Source organism: Lates calcarifer, linkage group LG20, assembly GCF_001640805.2.
Source record: "Lates calcarifer isolate ASB-BC8 linkage group LG20, TLL_Latcal_v3, whole genome shotgun sequence".
In the NCBI taxonomy this organism is placed as follows: Eukaryota; Metazoa; Chordata; class Actinopteri; family Centropomidae; genus Lates; species Lates calcarifer.
The window spans coordinates 11,744,194-11,767,845 of NC_066852.1; the positions used below are offsets into that span (position 1 = coordinate 11,744,194).

General features: G+C 38.3%; 2 protein-coding genes across 2 annotated transcripts; both read left to right on the forward strand.

The window, feature by feature from the left end:
• The first annotated feature begins 3,153 nt into the window (after positions 1–3,153).
• On the forward strand, positions 3,154–4,804 carry epd (ependymin). The gene is made up of 6 exons (XM_018692113.2): positions 3,154–3,333; positions 3,480–3,511; positions 3,639–3,776; positions 3,865–4,051; positions 4,147–4,228; positions 4,346–4,804. The coding sequence occupies exons 1-6, from the start codon at positions 3,258–3,260 to the stop codon at positions 4,470–4,472; spliced, it is 642 nt and encodes a 213-aa protein (XP_018547629.1). The 5' UTR covers positions 3,154–3,257; the 3' UTR covers positions 4,473–4,804.
• Positions 4,805–6,261: 1,457 nt separating this feature from the next.
• Positions 6,262–23,198, forward strand: stag2a (stromal antigen 2a). Its single transcript, XM_018692112.2, has 34 exons — positions 6,262–6,613; positions 9,408–9,534; positions 9,632–9,710; positions 10,118–10,276; positions 10,501–10,597; positions 10,675–10,751; positions 10,879–11,083; positions 11,196–11,347; positions 12,509–12,582; positions 12,833–12,956; positions 13,175–13,273; positions 13,498–13,577; positions 13,953–14,060; positions 14,774–14,882; positions 14,996–15,113; positions 15,235–15,338; positions 15,446–15,538; positions 15,658–15,747; positions 15,843–16,046; positions 16,157–16,227; positions 16,460–16,547; positions 16,656–16,736; positions 16,894–16,986; positions 17,118–17,292; positions 17,415–17,554; positions 17,641–17,742; positions 18,099–18,247; positions 18,369–18,497; positions 18,612–18,820; positions 18,984–19,215; positions 19,525–19,635; positions 19,745–19,871; positions 20,254–20,331; positions 20,998–23,198. Exons 2-34 carry the CDS (start codon positions 9,491–9,493, stop codon positions 21,019–21,021), a joined length of 3,825 nt encoding a protein of 1,274 aa, XP_018547628.1. The 5' UTR covers positions 6,262–6,613; positions 9,408–9,490; the 3' UTR covers positions 21,022–23,198.
• The last annotated feature ends 454 nt before the right edge of the window (positions 23,199–23,652 follow it).

The following is a 23,652-nucleotide window of genomic DNA, read 5'->3' on the forward strand; positions in this document are numbered from 1 at the left end:
ACTATGCCTCCTTTCCTTTTCAGGACAACATGGACAGGTTACCTGGGTTAACTGATGTTTTTGACTTGATTGGGAACTGTAATTGTAAGTGATTCAGCAGCAGTTGTTGAAATATTAGTCATTATTGCTTTTAGTGATATTGTTATTAAAGGGGTTCTAAGTAAGTTTTCTCTTTGAACATTGAAATAAAGAAGGCAAAAAAATGGGTAGGGGTGAGAAATGTAAAAATAATGTGAATATTTTTATTGATTAATTTGATCATTCAAATAGTATTTTTCTGGCAGAGTTGACAGTTGTCATCATTGGTTTCAAATGAAGTTCCTAGATAGTTAATAAAGGTGTCCCACAAGGATCAATATTAGGCCTCATGTTACTTACTATATACATTAACTTACATTATAACTGAACATTACGGCATCGATCTCTATGCTGATGACACCATTTTGTCTGCTATGGTAAAGCAGGCCTTCTCCAGGTTACGGTCTGCTTTAGACCACCTCCAGACATCTTTTATTAATTTAAAGTTTGCTCTTAATTCCAATGTATGCATGTTAAAATCTAATCCAATCTAATACAGATCTACTTAACACAGTTTTAGGAATTTGATTAGTTAGGGGATTTTCCTGCAAAATCCACACTGAACACCTCATTCAAAAAATCTGATTGGTTTCTTTTACCATAATAGAGCTTGTTTCTTTTTTAATAACAGAAAAACTATCACATAATTCACTATTCTATCTACAGTGAGTTATCGAGATATCACATATGCTCACGCTGCTGCCACTGCCCTTAAACCATTTGATTTACTGCTGTGGGTTATATGAAGTGGGATCAAGGATGTCGTGAACAAACACAACACCACAGGAGAGGTTAGCTTGAAAAGTTTCTCAAACCAACTCTGAACTAGAGGAAGACTGGTTTCCACTACTACACTGAACCGTAGTACAAACTGCAGGCAGAGACATCCATTTCTCTGAGGGACATTAATGTTGTGCTGATGTTTTTGATGATATTTGTGAATGTTAGAATAAAATAAATCAAGCATAACTATTAACTAATAACATTCTGGTTAGTGATATGATGATGTCATGGAATAAATGAATGCACAAAAAGAGATACTTACTGTATTTACTGTACTTTGCATGCAGAAATAAGAACAAAGAGAAGCAATATGAGGTAATAAGCTGTGGGTCAGTGGGTGAGTCACAGTTCATAAGCTGACTTCCTCTCAGAAAGAGAAAATGCTGAGCTCCTCTTGAACCAGCATGATGTGGTCAGTAGAAGGGGAAGGGTCGCATAGAGAAAAGGGCTTCCCTCATTCTCATAACCTCCTCCCCCATATTCCCCTCATACAGTAATTTCCCTTGTGATATGTACAGTTTACTCTCAGTCTATTTCAATTTCATTCACTTGTGGTTTCAGGGATCCCTTTTAGTTTTGGATGCATTTCCTTCTTCAGTAAACAGCATCTAATGCTATACTGAAAATCACTTCTCTTGTTTGCTTTTATGGTAAATGAACTATCATGTAAATCATGTGTTTATGACTAAAATGGCTCTGAGCCATTTAAGTATTGTACATTATACATAAAAAAAGACTATAATTTTAAAAAGCCTAATTAGTTCCAACAACAATATTTATTTTTGTCACATAAAACACATTTATTTGCCCATATACAACAAGCTATATACTGTGGAAATATCAGAGGAAATGGCAGGCCAACAAAGATGCAGCACACATAAAAACAGGTTTTTGGTGTTTCTCACCTGTCAAACAGTGCAGTGCACCAAGTTGTTTATTTGAAAGCACTGACACAACAGGGACATTTTGATGTGCAGGAGAACAAAAGACAGCTGCACAAAGTGTAGTTGTGACAACAACACATTTCTGACCTGGCTCATGCAGTTGATCTGGTATAAACACTCCAGGATTTCTATTTAGTTTGGATCACTTTTATAAAAGAAAGGTTTTAAGGGGCCACCACTGACCAAGTCTGCTGTACAGTCTTACAGTGGGGATTTTTAAATGTGTTAGTTCTCCACATTTTGAGACATTATGGGTACACCTGGCTTCTTCATTATCTATGTCTATGTTTTTCTGAATACCAAAGGCTATGATGTATCAGGTTGTCTTTCTTTCTTTCTTTAGGAATCCTGTTATGCATATAACATTTAATTTTAATTTTGCATAGTTCCTGATAATAACATTTAGCCACTTGAAAGTTGCTGCCTCAAGTGAGGGAGTTAAGTATCTCAGGGTCCTGATCACAAGAGAGGATAAAATGGAGTGAGAAATTGACAGGTTGTTATGGTGAAGAGGGAGCTGAGCTGGAAGGCAAAGCTTTTGATTTACCAACTGATCTATCTACCTATCTAAGGTGAGTGGGTACACTCTTATAGACATGGTAAGGAGCTCAGATATCCACAGCTCAGAGTAGAGCTGCTGCTGCTCTTGGTCAAAAGGAGCCGGGTGAGGTGGACTACCTAGTTTAACTTGCTGCCACTGTGATCTGACTCTAGATAAGTGTCAGAAAATGAATTAATGGAGATTAAAATATTCATTGTCAAATTAAAATCTCATACTTTTAAATAAATCTGCAGACATTCCTCAGCCTCCTTGGCTTGCCAGCTACAACTAGCTCATATGGTATATGAAGAGTCATTGTTCAAAGAAAGGTTTCAGTTTTTGACAGACACAGGCTGCATCAGTGTCTGGCCAAACTATTTTCAAATGTAGCCATAGGCCTATATAACTGTTATTGTAAATGGGGGGACCATTATTACTAACCATACAATTAAATAAAGCCAGAAATTATTGTCGAGAAAGTTCTATTTCCCTCACATGAAACTTGATTATCCTCCAGTCACACTCACTTGACCTTCTGTTTAGATATAACATCCTGAAAGGTACTTTTGAAAGTGTGAGGACAGACAGAGACAAACACTGCACAAAAACATTTGAGGACAGCTGCACAAACACAAAAGAAAAGATTGCCTAAGAAAAAATATGTTGTTGGGTCACCACCAGCTGGGACATGGGTTAATATGTTTAGACAGCTTGATGTTCAAACATCAAGATGGCCTTTAAAGTACTGGGGGTCATCTTGGATTTCAGACAAACCCCTCCAGACAATACTTATTGACTGCACCAGTCTGTGGCCCTATAAAAGCAGCAATATCTTCACTGAAAGCTAGATGCACTTAGGGTTGTTTTCTGTCACTTGAACATTATTTTGTGACTCCCTCTGGACTAGAAAAATGTATGCAGCTGTTGCGCTCGTCGTCTTCATGTGCTTGACTGCTACCACCCATGCAGAACACCATCAGCCTTGTCGTAAGAACCTGTAGTTCCGTCATTTGGCTTCCCGTTATTTGATTTTGAGTTGTCCATGTGTTATGTAGCTTTCAAAACTCTGTATGCAAACAAAAGTCTATCGTTTTATTGTAAGTCAAATGTAACTTCTAACTCTTGTTTTGCAGATGCACCCAATATGACTGGAGTCATGTCTGTGGTGAGTTTTTTTTTTCCACATTTTGTCAACACCTTTTCTGATCTTTTTGTATCATCAGCACAGGGACTGGAAATATAGCATTAAACCTTCTCTTTCTCTCTGAATGTGTGTTGTTAAATGATACCAGATGAACCTAAAGGGTGAAATCAAAGCAGTTGGTGCATTCACTTATGATTCAATGGGCAAGAAACTACGGTTCAGATCAAATGAAAGCCATCCCATCAACACCTCACTAGGTTTGGATCTACTGATGTTTTTTGAAGAGGTAACTGATTTATTACTTAAACAAATGTCACAATTCACCTGAAACAGTTTTGCACCTTGATTTTTAAATCTATGTCTACATCTGACAGGGAATATTCTACGAGATTGACAGCAAAAACCAGAGCTGTGAGAAAAAAGCACTGCAATGCACCATGCATCCTCTAGATATTCCCGATGATGCTAAGTTCTACTCTACGATAACCAGTGGAAATCCATCCATTGAAGGGGAGGGATTAAAAGTCAATGTATGGACAGGATCAATGCCAGACTCGAAAGGTCGGAGAGAAGCCATAAAATAATACAGGTGCCTTGATTTGTGTTATAAAATGTGTGATGAGATTTATCATAACTTGATAACTTTGCTTTTTCAGGCCACTACACCATGTCTGTAACCATGGGATGTTTGCCTGTGAGCACATTCTACTTCACTGAGTCCACATCATTCTTATTCAGGTTGGTGGGATTTTTTCTCCTTTAAACACTTGGCAGTTAAACACTCCAGGGAAGCTGCAGGAGTTACAGTGAATATCCTTAAAACATTTCCATGTAATTTTTGTCTCTTTCTCACAGCAACATGGACATTGAAAACGAGATCAAGGATCCCGATCTCCTCGTGGTGCCTTCCTTTTGTCAGGGACAGCCTCTGGAAGAGACACCTGAAGGGACAGTAAACAGTTTCCTCAATGAGTTCATGTAGATGAAGCCTCACCAGCGGAAAAACCAATCCCTTATTCAAGCGCAGCCTGCCAGAACTGTAGACTTTTCTCTCCTTTTCACGTGTGACTCGAGTTTTTCGGGTGACACTGCACTGCATCACATCTGTTTCCATCACAACTTCCACTCCCCTATGAAGATATGGCTTTGAATGGATCATATTGTATACATACATTTTGATGTAAAGGGAAGAGATATGACATGGATTATAGAAGTAGTCATAATTACTAACAGTTGGTGGCTTTTCAAGTTGGTACCGCTTACAAAACCTGTAAGATATGATTAATGGAACAATAAAATGTCAAAGCTGTCAAAGAGTGTTTCATTTTGGCCTGACATTGTACAACTTTTGAACAAAGTTTTGCAGGACACTGGACAGAGTCTAACAGTGATAATAGCATCAGTATAGATATTGCTAATATCAGTATATTTGAATCAGTGTGATGATTACAGATACAAACATTACCATAAGTCTTGGTGATAGCTATATTGATACTGAATTGTATTAATAATTTTCTGGTCCGGATACGAGTCTATGTAGTGTAGCAAGGAATGATGGGATGCTAACACCTCCAGTGAAAAGCTGAGCAACCAAAATGCAGCAATAAATAGATGAAAAATAATGAAATGATAATGGAGCTATCATGTTCATTGCACACTAGTGGCTGAGAAACTACAACAAATGTCAGTGACAGTAAAGAATAGATGATCATTTATATACAGTACATAATTCATTTTGTTACAACAACCCAGCAATAAATCTTATCTGTGTGTCCCCCTTCACCTACATATATGGAGGAGGAAATAACATTCGGGTCTATTTATTGAAATGAACATCCTTATCATGCATCAAATCAAAAGCAGCTGCCAGACAAAAAAAATTACCAAAAAGGAACAAGAACATGAATAAGTAACAGAAATAATAAGTTCTTGCATTTCATTATTAGTAAAGATTAGTAAAGATTTCTATGGGCAACATTTTTATTTCAAAACATAAATAGGATTTTTGCATTGATTTTTTGAGGGTTTCAGGTTAGTGCAGGCCATGTGTTTGTCATATTTAAACATTTAACTACATTATAAAGAAATTTTTGAAGCCATAATTTAGTATGCATTAGATTTATATTGATGCTAGTTGCCAAAAATAATCTTTTAATCGTACTTTTGCTTTTATCATGATAGTGTAATGCTTCATAGGAGTACACAGAATGAGGGTAGCTTGCTCTTTATATGCAATAAGCTGTTCAGGTAAAAACTGAGGACCTGAATCTCTTCATGATTCACTTCAGTCATGAAAGGATGAAAGTCATGAAATGTTTAGAGACCTATTCCTGCTGTCTAAGAACACATAGTTCAATTACAGTACAACGCGCCTCTAAACAAGAGTCAGGAACTTCTAATATTTTGCAATTTAATGTACAATAGCAATGTTTAGCTGTTTCTGTGTAATCAGTCCATAAACCAAATAAATCACCACCAGCCAAATGAGCAGATGAGTGACAGAGTCAGGTTATTAGTTGGCCTACAATTAAATTGTCACCTCAAGATAATGTTGTTTTAATGAGTCTGGGAGAACTTGTCTTGAAGTTGTAGATCTGTATTTAATCTATACTGCTTTTTCATCATCTGTGAATTTAACATATTTATATATGTGTAATGTACAAATACATTAGTGAGTTAGTACCTCTGCACTCACAGAGACATACGGATGAATTTCAGACAACTGCGTCTTACCCTGAAGTGGGTATTTTCCAACACAGCGATTCAATAAAACTAGGATCTAAAAGCTGCGTGGTAATTTCTCAGATACTGTCTACAGTCACTGCTGATCGAGCAGTGGTTGCACGGGAAAAAAGTGAGAAGCTTGGCAGGACAGGATATGGCCCCTCTTACCAGCAGTTCACGGTAATACCGACAGGTGGTGTGTGTGCTGCATTCATAACAACGAAAATACAAACTGTACCTTGCTATGTTAGCTACCAAGGAGCTTCCTAACGTCAGCTAGCAAATAAAACTACTAGTTTTGAGATTTGGAAAATGACAGTTTGTGCAGGAAATTAACGAAAGCATCCTCTTTCCAAAGTCCGCAACGTTTGGATTATTTGTTTTAGTCCGTGTTTCGAGGTAAGTGGTAAAATGGCGGATAGCTAACGTTAACATCCAGGGAGTTTGTCATTGATGCAGCTGTATTAGCTAGCTGGCCACACGCTCGACATAATTGTTAATAGGAGTCATTAACATAGAAATGCCACTTTATCAAAAATAAATTGAAATTAACGTGATTAATAAGGGTAATCTAAGTTTCCAGGTTGTCTTAAATATTGGTCTCGTTAGCTAGCTACAGCAAACAGCAATGCTAGCCGAGCTAGCCACTAATCTGATGCTGTAAATGTATCAAAATCCTAAAGTGAATTAAAGTCCTAACCTTCGTAGATCGGTACGAATAAACTAGACATGTATAGGATCTACAGGTAGCTTGATAATGTCTCGGCTAACATCACACATCAGTAAGATTAGCTTGCATTAGCCCGAGAGCTGCTTGGCCGTCGTAGCAGAGACGGCACGTCAGGAAGAGATGAGAGTGGACAGGAATCACCAGCCTCGGAAACATCTGTGGTGGTGTTTGTAGTTCGGAAGTATACAACTGCGCGTGTCAGAATCGTTTTGGGATCAATTTGTTTTAGATTGGAAGTCATTTAGATTTTACTATCACAACCTGTCATAGATAGTTGTGGGAGCACTACATTACTTCTCCAAGAAAGTCTCAAACGTTACATTGCGGAGTATGCATTTCCATTTATGGTCCTAGGTTTAGTGCACGAACTACCATGTCATGTGTACAGTATATTTTCAGGGATTGCCCGTGACATCTGTGTTAGTCAGTGAGAGCTCAGCTGTAGATTTAATGATGGTCCTTGAGTACAGCTGTCGTTGCGTCTCTGTCACACAACCACCTGGCGAATTGTAAAGTAAAACCAGTGTTGCCTTTAAAAAGCCGCCTGTCTGTCTTGCTCAGTACAATTCGTGTTCAGCTTTGGGTCAAGATGTCAGTGCAGGTCTAACAATGAGGGAGGATTAAGACACATCACCTGCCTGTGAGTGCGGCTCCCGAGTTGAACACTACACAGTACCACTATCCTGATATCCCCCATTCTTTAACTAGAAACTCACAGTATGAGCTTGATTAAAAATTTACAGTGCCACTGTACAGACTTTGTATTTTCTGTGAACTGCCTCCTTTGTACTACCAGTCCAAACAAGGCAATTGAGCGTCATTTCAGCGTCTCTGCACATACTCTGTTGGACACTGACTCCACCACTTACTGGTGCTCTCCAAAGTTGTCAGCTCGACTGGATTCCCATCATTTCTTTCTTTCTCCAGATTGCTTATTTTCTCTGAGCAACAGTCAATAAGCTCAGACTGGTTAATTACCAATGATATGAAATCTAGTAAAACATGCAAATCTTAATGCAGGTGATGCATTACCTAACACATGTTTTGGATTTTTATTTGATGAATGACAAACTGTTCATTCATCTTTGAAAAATTACACCATAATGTTCATCATCTGATTGATTGCTTCAGCACCAGGTAATAATACACCACAGAAAATAGACTTTTGTGATTCGGAGAATGACAAAAGTGATAATGTATTATCTGTAATTCCAGCTGTGCATTTGGGGGAGTCAAGAATAACTGATTCCCAGCTCAGAATTATCTGTGTAGTCTGAGATAAAAGCAGGATCTGTGAGTGTGCAAAATGAATAAAGAGTGGAAGTGAACAAGTGCAGTGACTGAGGAAGGCATCCCCATTAAGCCCATAACAAAAGCTTGGTTGTTGAGAATTGCTTTGAACAAGACATGAGATAAAGCAAGGCTCCATATAATAATTATTTTTCTCTTCAGTTACTGAGTTGAGATGAATCAATTAATTGTTTCCCCTACAGTGTGTCAGAAAATATTGAAAAATGTCTCACGTTTCCCCAGAACTTAGGATGACATCTTCAGATTGCTTTTTTTGTTTTGCCAATCATCTACAACAGAGAGAAGCAGCAAAGTGTTTCATTTTATAAGCTGCAAATGTCTAGCAAATGTAGCAGTTTGGGTGGGTAATGGACCTAAACAAGAACTTGATAATCAAAATTGTCTGTGATTAATTTTCTGTGCAGAGACCCTTTTCACATCAGATATTTTGGCATAGTATGGAGAGCACAATTTTTCTAATTACATAAAAATAGTTCTGTCCACGTTTCTCAGTGTGACAGAGAGCCAACATGCATAATACCAGGAATGGAATTCAGCCATCTTTCATTTAATTATTTACGCCTGTGTTATTGGGGGTTCTGCAAATGTTTTATAAGCCATGAAATGCACCCACTGTGTCTGTTTGGCCTGAAAAATAAATGTGCGTCACAATTACAATTAAGTGATAATGTCAAAAAAAAAACAAAAAAAACCTGGTGAGCTCAGTCACTTTCATAGGCAATATTTTCTGAGTAGTTTCCATGTAACTACTGGAAACCACCAGCTGTTTAAAAGATTGTTCTGGGATTTCTTGTGTTCACAGGTACATGACTCATAAGTTGTACTGATTTATCATCAATGTAATTACTGCTAAGGTGACCTTACATAAGGCCCAGCAAATGCTGTGTTTTTGTCGTAACTTTTACTAAACATAATATCTCTGCATGCTCATCCGAATTATGGCATACAGACAGGTTTCATATCCCTGGATGCATGTGCTCCATCTGAAAATAAACATAAACATGTTCTCTTCGTCCCTTTGTCAAGAGCATCACGTGGGGTCTTTAAACTGAGCTGTATATAAGATATACTTTGATTTGTTTGTGACTTGTTGCAGCTGGTGTCAGTGAAATTGTTCATGAACAAACTCTTCCGATTTGTCTTATTTTCCAGGTGCAGTTGAAGGTATACCTTCTTGCGTGGGGTCCGGAGCAGTAGAGGCACCTACTCCAGCAGATCCAGAAAATGTTAAAGAAATGATAGCAGCGCAGGATTTGCACACAGAGTTTCAGTTTCCTCAGTAAGACACAGAAATTTACCCTCAAATTAAACATGTCTTTGAATGTTTCTTCCATGTTACATTTGAAGTTTGTAATGACCTCATGTGTTGTTCACAGAGAGGCAGAATCTCAGTTGTCTTCAGATACTGATCTTGAGGATCCTGATGGCAAAAATGCGAAGGCTAGAAAGGGCATGGTATGCTTTTCAAACCTTATGTATTCATGTATCCATTTTCCATACCAGTCCTTGAGTAATCACGGTCACAGGGAGGCTTGAGCCAGTCCCAGCATGCATTGGATGGAAGGCAATAAAACATCCTGGACTGGTTCCTAGAACATCACAGGACTGACATGGAGGATAAACACTTTGATATTACACAGCAGCTGTGCTTGATTAGAAAATGAGTTAATGCCGCATCATTGTCTGCATCATTGTCATGTCTGTAATATGATTTAGTCTCACACTGTGATAGATTTTAACTTTTCATTAAACAGATCAGGTAGTCAGTCTAAACGCACATGACATTCTTGTGCAGTATGGTTATGATAGCACAGTAATACTTTCATCTTCTGTCTTCCATTGAACTTCTTTTTCCCCAACAGGCAGCCAAGAAAGGGAGGAAGGTGCTTGGAGACAAGGCCAAAGGTGGGGGAGGGGGGAGGGTCCCTGGTCTCGGCTGGGTGAATGGCCATCACCAAGAGAATGGGATGGAGAACATGACCCTGTTCGAAGTGGTTAAAATGGGCAAGAGTGCCACACAGGTGAGTGCACAGTAGTATGGTGAAAAGATTATTTGTCATCTTGTAGTTTCATCTCATCCTTTTACATTGTTTTGGATATTGATTTAGCTGTAATGGGGCTGTAGGTTAGTCGTTAGGATATCATCATCATCTCTAACATGCAGTGATATTCAGAGCTTTCTTTCCAACATGTTATTTGGATTTGATGCATAAATAAATGATCTTGGTCATGTTTTATCTCGTAGTCGGTTGTTGATGACTGGATTGAGGCGTACAAACACGACAGGGACGTTGCTCTCTTGGACTTAATCAACTTCTTCATTCAGTGCTCTGGGTGTAAAGGTAGGTATCTGACACAATGTTGGGAGTCTGACAGCAAGTTAATGTGTTTCACTGACATTCTGTGATTCTTCACGTAGGCGCTGTGAGTGGAGAGATGTTCAGACACATGCAGAACTCCGAGATCATTCGAAAAATGACAGAGGAGTTTGATGAGGTGATGCGTTTTTTGTTTTTGATGACATTTAAATAACATGAGAGATGTTTTAAATGTGAGAGATGTAAAGGCAAAGGAACAATGTGATGCTCCTAACCTGAATCATCTTTCTACTATCATCAAACAGGACAGCGGTGACTATCCATTAACTCTGTCAGGGCCTCAGTGGAAGAAATTCAGGATAAGTTTCTGTGACTTCATCGCTGTTCTGGTGCGTCAGTGTCAGTACAGCATCATCTACGATGAGTATATGATGGACACTGTCATCTCGCTGCTCACCGGCCTGTCTGACTCACAGGTCAGGGCATTTAGACACACAAGCACACTCGCAGGTCAGTTTTAACATGCACTTTGGTATTTTGCATTCCTGCACGCTCATGCTGTTATTGTCTGCTAAGCTGCCGCTCCTTTAGGTGTTCAGCTCAACTTTGTTGTCCTTTCCAGCCATGAAGTTGATGACAGCCCTGGTGAACGTCGCTCTGAACTTGAGCATCAACATGGACAACACACAGAGACAGTATGAGGCGGAGAGGAACAAGGTCATTGCAAAAAGGGCCAATGATAGGTTGGAGCTCCTGTTACAGAAGCGTAAAGAGGTGAGAGGAAAAATAAGTTGTCCAACACTTGCAACTACACTTTATCACAAGAGTAAGGCTTTCCAATGTATTCAGTGTTTCCCTCAAATACTGGGCGGGTTTGTGCTGTGCATATCATAGCTCCATTAATGACATATCACAGCAGCATTCACTTGCATTGTAGATTTTGTATATTTGTTCATTGTTCATTCTGTAAATTAATTTACCTTGATATATCTTTATATGCACTTTGCACTGTCTGGTTGGAACTAGTACTTACTGTGTGCAATTAACCAAGTTGAGTCTTATCTAAGGTAAATATATGCTAATAGTCTCCACAGGGAAAAAAACATTTGACCTATAAACCATATTGCCTTCATCTGACTTAATGAGTCTAAATATTATTAGAGTTTATGTTTTTTTGGTATTTTTTTTAGCACTACAACTTAGATAGTTCAGTAGTTGGGAAATATTCTCTCACTCCGACAGCTGCCTCAGGCTCTTAATGCAGGTTTCTGTCAGTATCATTGGCAGCTGCACTATTTGAATTTTTGAATTGGTTTTGATCCTCTCATACAACTATACTGACACTGCTAAATTTGTTTGCTGATTTCTGACAGCAGGATTTAAAGCTCTGCGGTGCGAAATCCTTTTACTATTTGATAACATTTTTATGAATGAAACTTTCCAAGTTCCCCTGTGTAACCAAAGCCTCAACATATAGATATATCACATAAAAGACTGAGTGACATGTTACTTCATCATGATGAATGTGGGCACTTTTTATTTTGAGTCAGTCACACACACACCGTCCTGCTGCTTTAAATACTTAATAGATGGTCTTTACTTCTGTTTTATTATAAGATGAAACTATATACAGTATTTATGACCCATTTTAAGGCATTTTCAAGGATATAATTCTTCAGAAGGTACCAGGCTGACAAATACATTGTTGGTTTAAATGTATTTAAAATTAGAAAAATAAAAAAATATACAAAGAAAGAATAATGATAATAATGAAAATAATAAAAAATATTTCCAGTCTAACTCTTTAACATTGTTAAAATTACTTATCTTCATGCTAAACCTCTTGAAAGTCATTCTTTTAGTTTTTGTGTTTGGCTTTGAAGAGGGCTGTTGCAAATCATTTTTAAAAAGTATGATTTTGTGTTTTTCTTTCAGCTTCAAGAAAATCAAGATGAGATTGAAAACATGATGAATGCAATTTTCAAAGGAGTGTTTGTTCACAGATATCGGTATGTGAATCTTTGATTGACTTACTGTGCATACTCTGTGTTGACTGTGAGATTTCACTGAGGTGCCCCTCAGTGCTCACGTCTCATCACGACAAGCTGGGACCTTGCAATTATCATTTGTGGCTTTTTGGCGCCCTCTAGTGTGGCGTTATTGTCAACACCACTATGAGTGTATCTTCAGTTCTGTTTATACAAGGCATCGTGACAGGCCAAATGACTAAATTTTAAACTGTTCTCTTGCATTTGCCAGTGATGCCATCGCTGAGATCCGAGCGATCTGTATTGAGGAAATTGGGGTGTGGATGAAGCTGTACAGCGATGCCTTCCTCAATGATAGTTACCTGAAGTATGTTGGCTGGACAATGCACGACAAGGTGAGCTAACAGACAGCATCTGTGTTGTGTGATCTCAGGCCTGCAGTTACCTGTGTGAGACTTGGGTCCTCAAGGGATTTTTATTATAATAATATTTAGTTATTAGAAGTTATGGTTGGTTGCATAATAATAAACAGGTTTAACTGTAGTAATGGGGTAATGATATTTGACATTCAAATAGAATATAAATATTTTATGTACCTCTACTGTGACTCCAGCAAGGTGAGGTGCGACTTAAGTGCCTGACTGCCCTGCAAGGCCTCTACTACAACAGAGAGCTCAGTCCTCGACTAGAGCTCTTCACAAGTCGCTTCAAGGTGAGCCAGAAGCTGCGTCACGTTAGAGTTAGAAGCTCATCCTGCATCATTTAACAGTTTGAGATTTACAGGCTTTTCACTTTCACCATTCTTATATTGTAGATAACCAGAGTAACATAAGAATTTTAGCTTAATTACACCCATGCATGACTATACAGTCAATGTTATGGAGATCCTACTGCTAAAATACTGTATCTGAGACATGAACTCACTCTCATTGACAGGACCGCATTGTGTCTATGACTCTGGATAAGGAATATGATGTCGCAGTGCAAGCCATTAAACTTCTGACACTTGTCTTACAGTGAGTAACCTCTCCTCCTCTTGAATGGAAACATTCTGTGTTAAAAAAATTTATGAAGCCATCTTATGTGATTTTTAAGACACAATATCAATCAAAGTCGAAATGATCATCATAGATTGGAATTTGATATATTTTGCAACAAAAAGACATTTCCCTTTCCCATTAGTGCTCACAGATATCATCATTTTGTTGTCTGTTGTTGTGACTGTCACTGATTTTGAAATGGGCAGAGTATGACTGTATTTTGTTATATAGGATTCTGTGAGAAAACTTTAAACAAACCATTTCACATTAACTTTAAAAGCTTTAATTGCTCATCTTCAAATTCATTATACCAGCCGTTATCACTAAGAAGGAATGCATGTCATCTAACAGGAGTAGTGATGAGGTTCTGACAGCAGAGGATTGCGAGAGTGTTTATCACCTGGTTTACTCAGCACATCGACCCATCGCTGTTTCAGCAGGAGAATTTCTCTTCAAGAAGTAAGTGTTTTATTGTTTAAAGGTGAAGTTGAACTGCTGATGAAAGTCAATATAATTTTCCAACAAATTGCATGATTGTAGTGACAGTTATTAGTCTGACAGAATAATTACACACAAGTCTGATTGGGGTTGTGTTGTGTCAAGCATTTGGCAAGGCTTAAATCTGAGACTAACATTGACAACACCCTGTGGGAGATTAACTCAGAGAGGCAGATGGACTTAAAGGAATATTCCACCTTTTTTCCCCATTACATTATACTCACCCTCTGTGGACTTGGAACATGGCTTCTTTGTGGAGGGTAACAGCTGCAGTCAGCTTGGAGCTTCACAACAGTTATAGCGGAGTGCAGCACTGACCTTGTTTCACTGCAAAATCAAAAGTATAAAGTAACATGTTGGTGTGCAGCCAAGTTAACAGCGAAACAAACAAGAAATCTACTCAAGGCAGCAATTATGTTGAATCCAACAAAGAAATTATATCTAAATAATACACCTATTACACATGATTCGTACATTCAATCTGTGCTTGTAAAAACATGCATGCAAACTGTGATAAATTTAGACTAGTGGTAAAATCCAGTGAGGTCACAAAATTTTGTAATGTGTGACATGATGTGTGTGACACTCGTACTTTCCCAAAGGCTCCGCAAGCGTTTATTCCATCTTCCTCTACCAGACATTTTTAACAGTATTTTGTGTTGTGCTGATTAAAGGCTCTTCAGTCATCGAGGTCCAGAGGAGGAGGGGTTACCCAGGAGGGGCAGGCAGAGCCTCAATGGCAGCCTCATCAAGACTACTGTCTTCTTCTTCCTGGAGAGTGAGGTAACCAGACTTTTGTGTCTCACTTCTGGATGTTAACACCATGCTCATTATGATTAAAAATGCCAAAATTGTAATGTGGTTCAATAACATTTAAACAATTTGATGTTTTACAGCTCCATGAACACGGGGCCTACCTGGTGGATAGCTTGTGGGAGTGTGCGTCGGAGCTGCTGAAGGACTGGGAATCTATGATTAGCCTGCTGCTGGATGAGCCCATGCCAGGGGAAGAGGGTAAGAGACAACTGTCAGGCACTTACTGGCTCAGATTTTTAGCTTCAGACTAAGGATGTCACTTAATGGGGCGAGTCTTACCACGACATTGACAGTAACTATATGTGTCTGTGATTTTCAGCTCTGACTGATCGCCAGGAGACGGCTCTGGTTGAGATCATGCTCTGTGCCGTTCGGCAGGCTTGTGAATGCCACCCTCCAGTAGGCAGAGGCACAGGAAAGAGGGTGAGTGTCTGGTCGTCATGCTCAACGTAGTGAGGATTAAATTAGTTTTTTTTTTTTTGGTATGATTTCATGTTGTTAACATGGTTGGGCTTTTGTTCATGAAAAAGGTCCTGACTGCAAAGGAGAAGAAAACACAGCTGGATGATCGGACACGGATCACGGAGATGTTTGCCGTTGCGTTGCCTTTGTTACTGGCAAAGGTGAATACTCATATTCTGCACTACAGCCAACAGCTTAAAGAGTTAATTTGTATGTTTACTTGGCAAAATGTTTGATTCCTGACTATTCAACCTAATTGTTTTCTCTTCTGTTGTCATAGTACTGCGTTGATATTGATAAGGTGACCAATTTGCTACAAATACCAAAGTACTTTGATCTTGACATCTACACAACAGGCCGGCTAGAGAAGGTTTGTCAGTTTTTTCAGTTGCTCTAAATCATGCAACTTTAACTTGCCTGCAGTGCCTCTAAAACAACGTTATGTGCTTTCATGTTCTCATCAAGCATTTGGACGCCTTGTTGCGGCAAATCTGGGAAGTGGTGGATAAGCACACAGACACTGAGGTCCTGGAGGCCTGCTCTACCACCTACCACTATCTCTGCAACGAAGAGTTCACCATCTTCAACCGAGTGGACATCGCCCGCTCCCAGCTTCTCGACGAGCTCGTAGACAAGTTCAATAGGCTCCTGGAGGACTTCCTGCAAGAGGTGGGTGCTGTAAGATGTTTCTTTGCATGGATTGTTTGAACACATGTTCACAGAAGCAAAGGTGAGGGTGAACGTCCAGGATTTCATGGGCTGGATCTCCTATTTTTCAGGGTGAAGAACCAGATGATGATGATGCCTACCAGGTTTTATCTACACTCAAGAAGATCAGCGCTTTCCACAAGTAAAGCAATTGACACAATTGTGCTTATGATTTCAATAGTCATCTGTTTTGTTTGTGTTATTTAATTAGATAAGATATGAATAATACTTAATTAATGACACTTAATTTCCCTGAGGGAGTCATCCCAAGGGATCAATAAAGTCTGTCTAAGTCTAAGTCTAATAACATATGCATTATGTAAATTATATTACTATGTACTATTCTTTATTTACACTTTTCTTTCTCCCTTCAGTGCACATGACCTCTCCAAGTGGGATCTCTTCACCAGCAACTACAGGCTACTCAACACAGGTCTGCAGAATGGAGACATGCCTGAGCAGGTATCAAAGCCCTAACAGTAGAGTCCTCTCTGAATTGTCAGAAACAACAACAGTTTTAGTCACTGAATGGAGCATCTCATTTAATCTGTTTGATTTTTTCCCCCTCAGATTGTGATTCATGCAATGCAGTGCACACATTACATCATCATGTGGCATCTAGCGAAGGTTTCAGATGGCGGTTCATTAAAGGTATTTTACATTATTTTACATTGGTATTCACAGGTGTTAAAGCTATTATTTGTGAAAACAAACTTTTTTGGACTGCTGAATCACTGTGTTTAAATCAGGGAAATGTTGTATTTTGTTCACTTACATGATTGTCTAACTGATCATTTCCTCCTTTTAGGGCGATATGGTGACCTTGAGAAAGCAAATGAGAGCCTTTTCCTTAATGTGTCAGCGTTACCTAAACAGCATCAACACTGCAGTCAAAGAGCAGGTGAGATTATGCTGACAGGACTGTTCCATTATTCCTGATTTGTTTTCCACATGGCCATTCTTCACTACAGCTGAAAATGTGGTTGGTCGGCTGTTATTGTCATAAATGCTGAGGTGTTGTGTTTATTCCAGGCCTTCACCATACTATGTGATCTGCTATTGATCTTCAGCCACCAAATTATGTCTTCAGGCCGGGAACAACTGGAGCCTCTGGTCTATACGCCAGACGCTTCTTTGCAGGCGGAGCTGCTCAACTTCATCCTGGATCAAGTGTTCATTGATCAGGATGATGACAACAACAGCACAGGTCAGAGTCAAGCACCAATGTGTTAATGTGTAAAAACACAGTTAAATCTGAAAAGTGAGGCATGGACTGCTAAATATATATACAGTATTTTTTCATGATTTTTATTATTTTATGTTTTTCAGATGGACAGCCAGATGATGAAGCCAGTAAAATTGAAGCTCTGCACAAGCGAAGAAACCTTCTAGCTGCCTACTGCAAACTAATCATTTACAATGTTGTGGAAATAAACACTGGAGCAGATATATTTAAACAGTATATGAGGGTAGGTTTTAACCCTTTTTTAGTAATGAAAAGAATTCCTTCAGCCCTGCTCTTCTTGTTAAAAGTATCCCATCTCTTTCTCCTTAGTATTACAACGACTACGGAGATATCATCAAGGAGACTATGAGTAAAACGAGACAAATTGACAAAATCCAATGCGCAAAGACACTCATATTGAGCCTGCAAAAGGTAACATTCTTGGTCCAGGTGGAGACTCTGTGACATACTTATTGCGGTCTTGTTTCATTTTTCTAGATATTAGTGAACTTTTTAGAATTGATGTAACACAAAATATAGTAAATTTACAGACTTCTATGTTAATCTATGACACATCACTTTAACAGAAGAATGTTCTAGTGTGCCATCATGACCTATAAACAGAGAAAAGACTGATTGATTTAGACTGAATTGTAATAAAAATAAAATGGGCTACAGCTTTCTTAAAATGCTACAGATCACAAATGCATTTAGTCTTAAGATTTAGATCTCCCAGGTGTGAAACTACCCGTAAAGAAATCAAATATTTCCTTGTTTTCCTTTGGTAGTTATTCAACGAGATGCTGTCTGAACTTGGCTTCAATTTCGACCGCTCATCGTCAGCCTTCTGCGGCATTAAAGAGCTTGCCAGACGCTTCTCGTTAACTTTTGGCTTGGATCAGCTGAAGACCAGGGAGGCTATTGCCATGCTTCACAAGTAAGTCCTGATCCAAGACCTTGTGGTTTACAGCTTTGCGTGTAACTCAGCTTTTACAATGATGCGATGAGTGTTAATGAGGAAAGCTCTTCATTCCTTATTTCCCTTGTATTTGTTTTAGGGATGGAATTGAATTCGCCTTCAAAGAACCCAGTCCCCAAGGAGAGGGGAGTCCACCCCTTAATCTAGCATTTTTGGATATTCTGAGTGAGTTCTCAAGCAAGCTAATTCGACAGGACAAGAGAACAGTGTAAGTTTGAGTGACAAGACATGAGCAGTGATTAATGTTGTGATGATGTGGTGAGCACAGAGCTGATGAGGGACTCAAAAAAGGTGCTAACTGTTGTCATTCTGACTTCCACAGTCACATGTACCTGGAGCGATTCATGACGTTTCAGATGGCTCTGCAGAGAGAGGACTGCTGGCTGCCCCTCATCTCCTACAGGAACTCCCTGCAGACTGGAGGGGATGATGATACCATGTCTGTCATCAGTGGGATCAGCAGTCGGGGGTCCACCATCAGAAGTAAGAAGTCCAAGCCAGCTGCAGCTAGCAAAAGAAAACTGCCTGAAGGTGAGCCATTCAACAATGTGTCTTAGTCAGTAAGGAACACTAATTCTCCCAGGAACCTTTATGTTAATTGCCAACATCCCCTGCCACCGCCCACATATTATTATGGCCATTGCATGCGTTCAGTAAAATACAAGGAGTTTTAAGAAATTCTTTTCTCTAGCAGAAGAGAACAGCTGCAGCAGTAGTGATGCTGTCTGGATGAACCGTGAGCAGAACGTGCAGACGCCAGTGATGATACACTCACCCCACCTTACCTCCACTGTACTGAGGGATCCAAAGAAGATGAGGCCAGAGGACAGCTTCACGGCTGCATACACCATGCCAGCAGAGCAGCATCAGCCTGTGCCTACCCAGCAGCAGCCACACCATCATCACCAGGCATCCATTGATTACAAGTATGAAAACGTTTCTGCATTCTGTGGCTTCAGAAACTATTCAGACCCCTTAATTGCACACCTATTGTGTTGTAGATTAAAATTTGAATGGATAAAATGTGATTTTTTTCCCCATCAATCTACACCCAGTAATCCATAATGACAAAATGAAAACATGTTTTTAGAAAGTTTTGCAAGTCAAAAGCTTTTCTAAGCAACTGTACCTTTTCCTTTACCTTATCATGAAATTAATATTTGCAAATGTTACTGCTGTTTATAGTATCTTATGCCATTATGATGTTATGTTAAATACTGCCCACTGCCCCACAGTACCCAGGTTACTTGGATGTTGACACAGAGGCAACAAGCTGAGGCCCGTCAGCAGCAAGAGCGGGTTAGCATGCACTATGCCAAGATGAGGAACCACATGCAGCAAGCAATGTAAGATTTATAGTACTTTTTAGAGTTTTAATCGTGGAACCGTTTTTGACCAATAGATAGTATGTGAAAAAGCACAGTCTCCTGACAAGTATCTGTGTGTACTCATCAGTCGTCGAGGCTCTGGACTCATGGAGGATGATGAGGAGCCAATAGTGGAGGATGTGATGATGTCATCGGAGGACCGCCTGGAGGACATCAATGAGGGCATGGATTTTGACACAATGGACATCGATTTGGTAATTTAAGAAATGTTCATTTGGATTCTGTGTTTCTATCAAAGAAATGCCAACAGACAGTGCTGTATATAAATATATTGAATAAATGTCAATGTCCACCATTGTCAAAACTAAGTATCCCTTTATGGTCCAGTCAGGCTTTAACTTTGATTTGATTATGGTGCATTTAGTGTATGTGAATGCATACGATCACTGTATACATAGAAACTTAAGTAGTGTTCTTGGATTGCATTGTATTAGCTGAGTAAACTTGCAGCATTTGATCACAGTTTATGCATGTTTTTTTTCTTTTTTTTTAACCATAAAGTTCAAATACCCTTTTTTCCCTCTTATTTCCATTACATATTTGGTGCAATGTTCTGATTGAGCTGTTATTTTTCAGCCGGCATCAAAGAATCGCAGAGAAAGAACTGAACTGAAGCCGGACTACTTTGATCCATCTTCCATCATGGATGATTCGGTAAGAAATTTCCATTACCTATAATACTGATTACTTATTTACTCATTCTTTTGAAACCTTAATCTGTGATTGTCATATTTGGTGTTGTTGTGAAGCTGTGGGTGAGCACCATTGCTCAGAATTTTTTTAGGCCTGTTACCCTGAGGTAACTCAGTTCTCTCATAATCCTAACTCATTATTTCCGGACAGTAATGAACACTACAGTAGGACATCACAAGTTACACCACCACTCCATTGTTGGAATATCAAATACTCTCCTCATGTAGGCTTGGAAGGCGGCTCTGATAGATTAGTAGCTTTCTCCATCATGGAGGACAGCAGTCAGTTTGGATTAATGTCCATAAATGTCTATAAAGCCACTGTTAACCAAAATACGTTTCACATACATAGAGATTATACTGTGTATACAAACCTTAAACACAAGATAGTTCTCAGTCCTGTATTAATCTGGGTGGATGCTGTACTGTTTAATACACAAGTCCCAAATTCTGTTTTTCTGTTTGTAATCAACAAAATAAAAACCTCATTTGATATTAAACAACCTCCATCCTTCCACCCATGGAGAGGGAAAAACATTTACTTGGCTAACGCTGTGCCAGAATATTGTTTTTTGTGGTTTATTATGTATTTTTAACAACCTATTTTTCTAAAATACTTTGTTTTTAGGTTCTCAATGTCTCAATGTACTGAAAAAAAGGAAGGACAATGTTTCATCAAAACTCTTGGAAGATAAGATGGATGGCTGTTCTCTATGAAAATCAGAACGGAGCAAAATGGACTACTATAAATGGTTTGCGAGACACCAATGTTTGCCTCTTCAACACTTTGTTAAAACTTAGAGGGAGAGCTTGAAATTGAATTTTATTCTGATATTTCCGCACACCAGGCTTGTGTCACACTGCAGGAGAAATGTTTCTGTTTTTGTTCAGCTGCCCTAAAAACAACTTGATGTTAGCTTTAACTAAAGTGAAGCTGTTTGGGTTAATCAAAGTGCCAGTACAGACATTATGTGGCAGGTGCATGGTGAGGGGACAATAACAGACTGAAATTCAAATTAATAATATATACCTTTAATCTTTTTCATTCAGTAGACAAAAATTGTCTTATGTAAATACATAGTGGCCAATATACAGGTGAGGTGAACACAATTTCATGAACACCAGTGGATAGAAATGTAATAGCCCTGCAAAGTAATACTAACTTTATGATGCTTGTAGCGTTTATTTGTTTGTTGTCAGACACTGCACTTTGTCACGGGCAGGGGTGTTAATTCAACTCTATGGTAATTTTACAGCCATATTTTTCAAAAATTATCATTGGCTCCAATCAACACCTCTGACTCAATCTAATCAGAAATTGAACATCATAAGCCTCAAAAAATCAGCATTAATTTCAGGGCTATTAAATTGGACTGCATTACATTGTAAAAGGTGTTAGGGATATTGTGCTCACCTGGTGTACTTTTAAACTGTAGATTTTGGCATGGCATGTAGCCATATATTGAAACATGTACACAGTAAAGTATAATGTGAACTGGCGCCTCATACTGTTCAAAGGCCTTGCCACAAATGATATACGGCATTCTCAGATTTCTTTGTGATGGTATTTTTTAGAAATGTATGTGCTCTGCTTTTATACCTTATAGATGACTTTGATTTATAGATATTTTGTAATGACAATCAAATGTAAATTAATGGTTTCTAATCATGTTATTTCACATAGATGCTGAAATAATCCTTTTTAATGGAAATGATTATGTTACTATAGATATGGCCAGCTGTTTGTATTTTCTTTTCATCTCTCTATAACGAATGGGTGAAAAAGTAATTGCTAGCTACAACTGCTCAAATGTAATAATTTGACAAACGGATGGCTGCATCTAAAATTATTTTTTAATATTGGGAGCATTCACAGTGTCCTACATAAAATTTTGACTCAACCTTTAAACATGTAATCTCACCTATACCTTGAATATTTTTCTCCACTGTATATTATCTGATATCTAATATCACAGACATGCCATAATTGCAATCTTTAAAAGAAAGGATTTTAAAAGTGGTTGAGGGTGTGTGTTGTTTGTTTGTTTGTTTTTTTTGTTTTTGTTTTTGTTTTTTTTCCCAGTTTGCACGTGTGCAGAGGATTTTTTCAAAGAGCCAATTTGTTTGGTGTACCACTGTTGCGTGTATAAGAGTTATAGGATATTATAAATTACAAAGTTTTAGAATTCCTTTAGTCAACTATTATAGTATCAGAATTGTATATTATACAGTTACAAATGTGTAATATATTGTGAATCGGTGCTCATTTTTTATTTGCAGTTTCTGTTTGCTTGAAAATTTTAGGTAAAGGTTAAAGAAATAGAATGTACCTATTCAAAGTTAACCTACTAATTTGCAAGTATAAATACAGTACATGTTTTGTTTGTCTTTCAATGGAGTGTTGCGATATTTCTTTACCTCTGTGTATTGGCCTGGTTGACAGATTGAGATTTTAAGGGTGTATTCATATAGTAGTTACAAACAATCCCTAATTTCCTCACAATCTCATTATAAACTGGAGAAACAGATCACATGGTCTTAAACATTACACACTAAATATTCATGCTAGGCAGATGAATAAAATACATCTTAGAATTGCCTGTAAATTAACATTAATCATTTCATTCTGGATCTCTTCTGTTTTGCATTGAACTGCTGAAAATGTGCATACATCTGTATGTTTACACATATTTAAATATTTGTGTATATTAAATTTGTGTTTTTATTCTATTTACAAAGTGCCCATTGCATCCTTTAAGATTTGTATTTATGTCTGGAGATGTAACATGAAAGAATAAACCATCTGCGACCGTGTGATGATTTAAAGAACATGGCTGTTGATCCATGCTTCCAAATGAAAATTTCAACGATATACAGAAATGTTGTCTTTATTTCTCTCTGTATATCTATAGCATTTGCCTGTTGTTAATCAATGCTCATGTCTTGTCCCTCAACATGTTAAACACAATGAATATTCTCTATAATTCAATGTTGTATTTGCACACATTAACAAACAAACACTAACTGACATCTCCAGAGAAGACACATGCAGAGAGGAAACCATGGCTGTACTATAATTTGTCAAATTAAGGTAGCTATCTTAAACACAAAAAAAACCAAAGAGGTGGTAGTTTGAGATTAAATAGTAGGTTAATGTAGTTTAACTTGTTATATTGTTAAGTACACTAGTAATTACAATTTCAAAGTAGTAGAGAACCAAAGTGATTCCTGAGATGCACCAACACGAGCTCTCAGAACACAAAGTTCCCTGCTAACAAAGCCT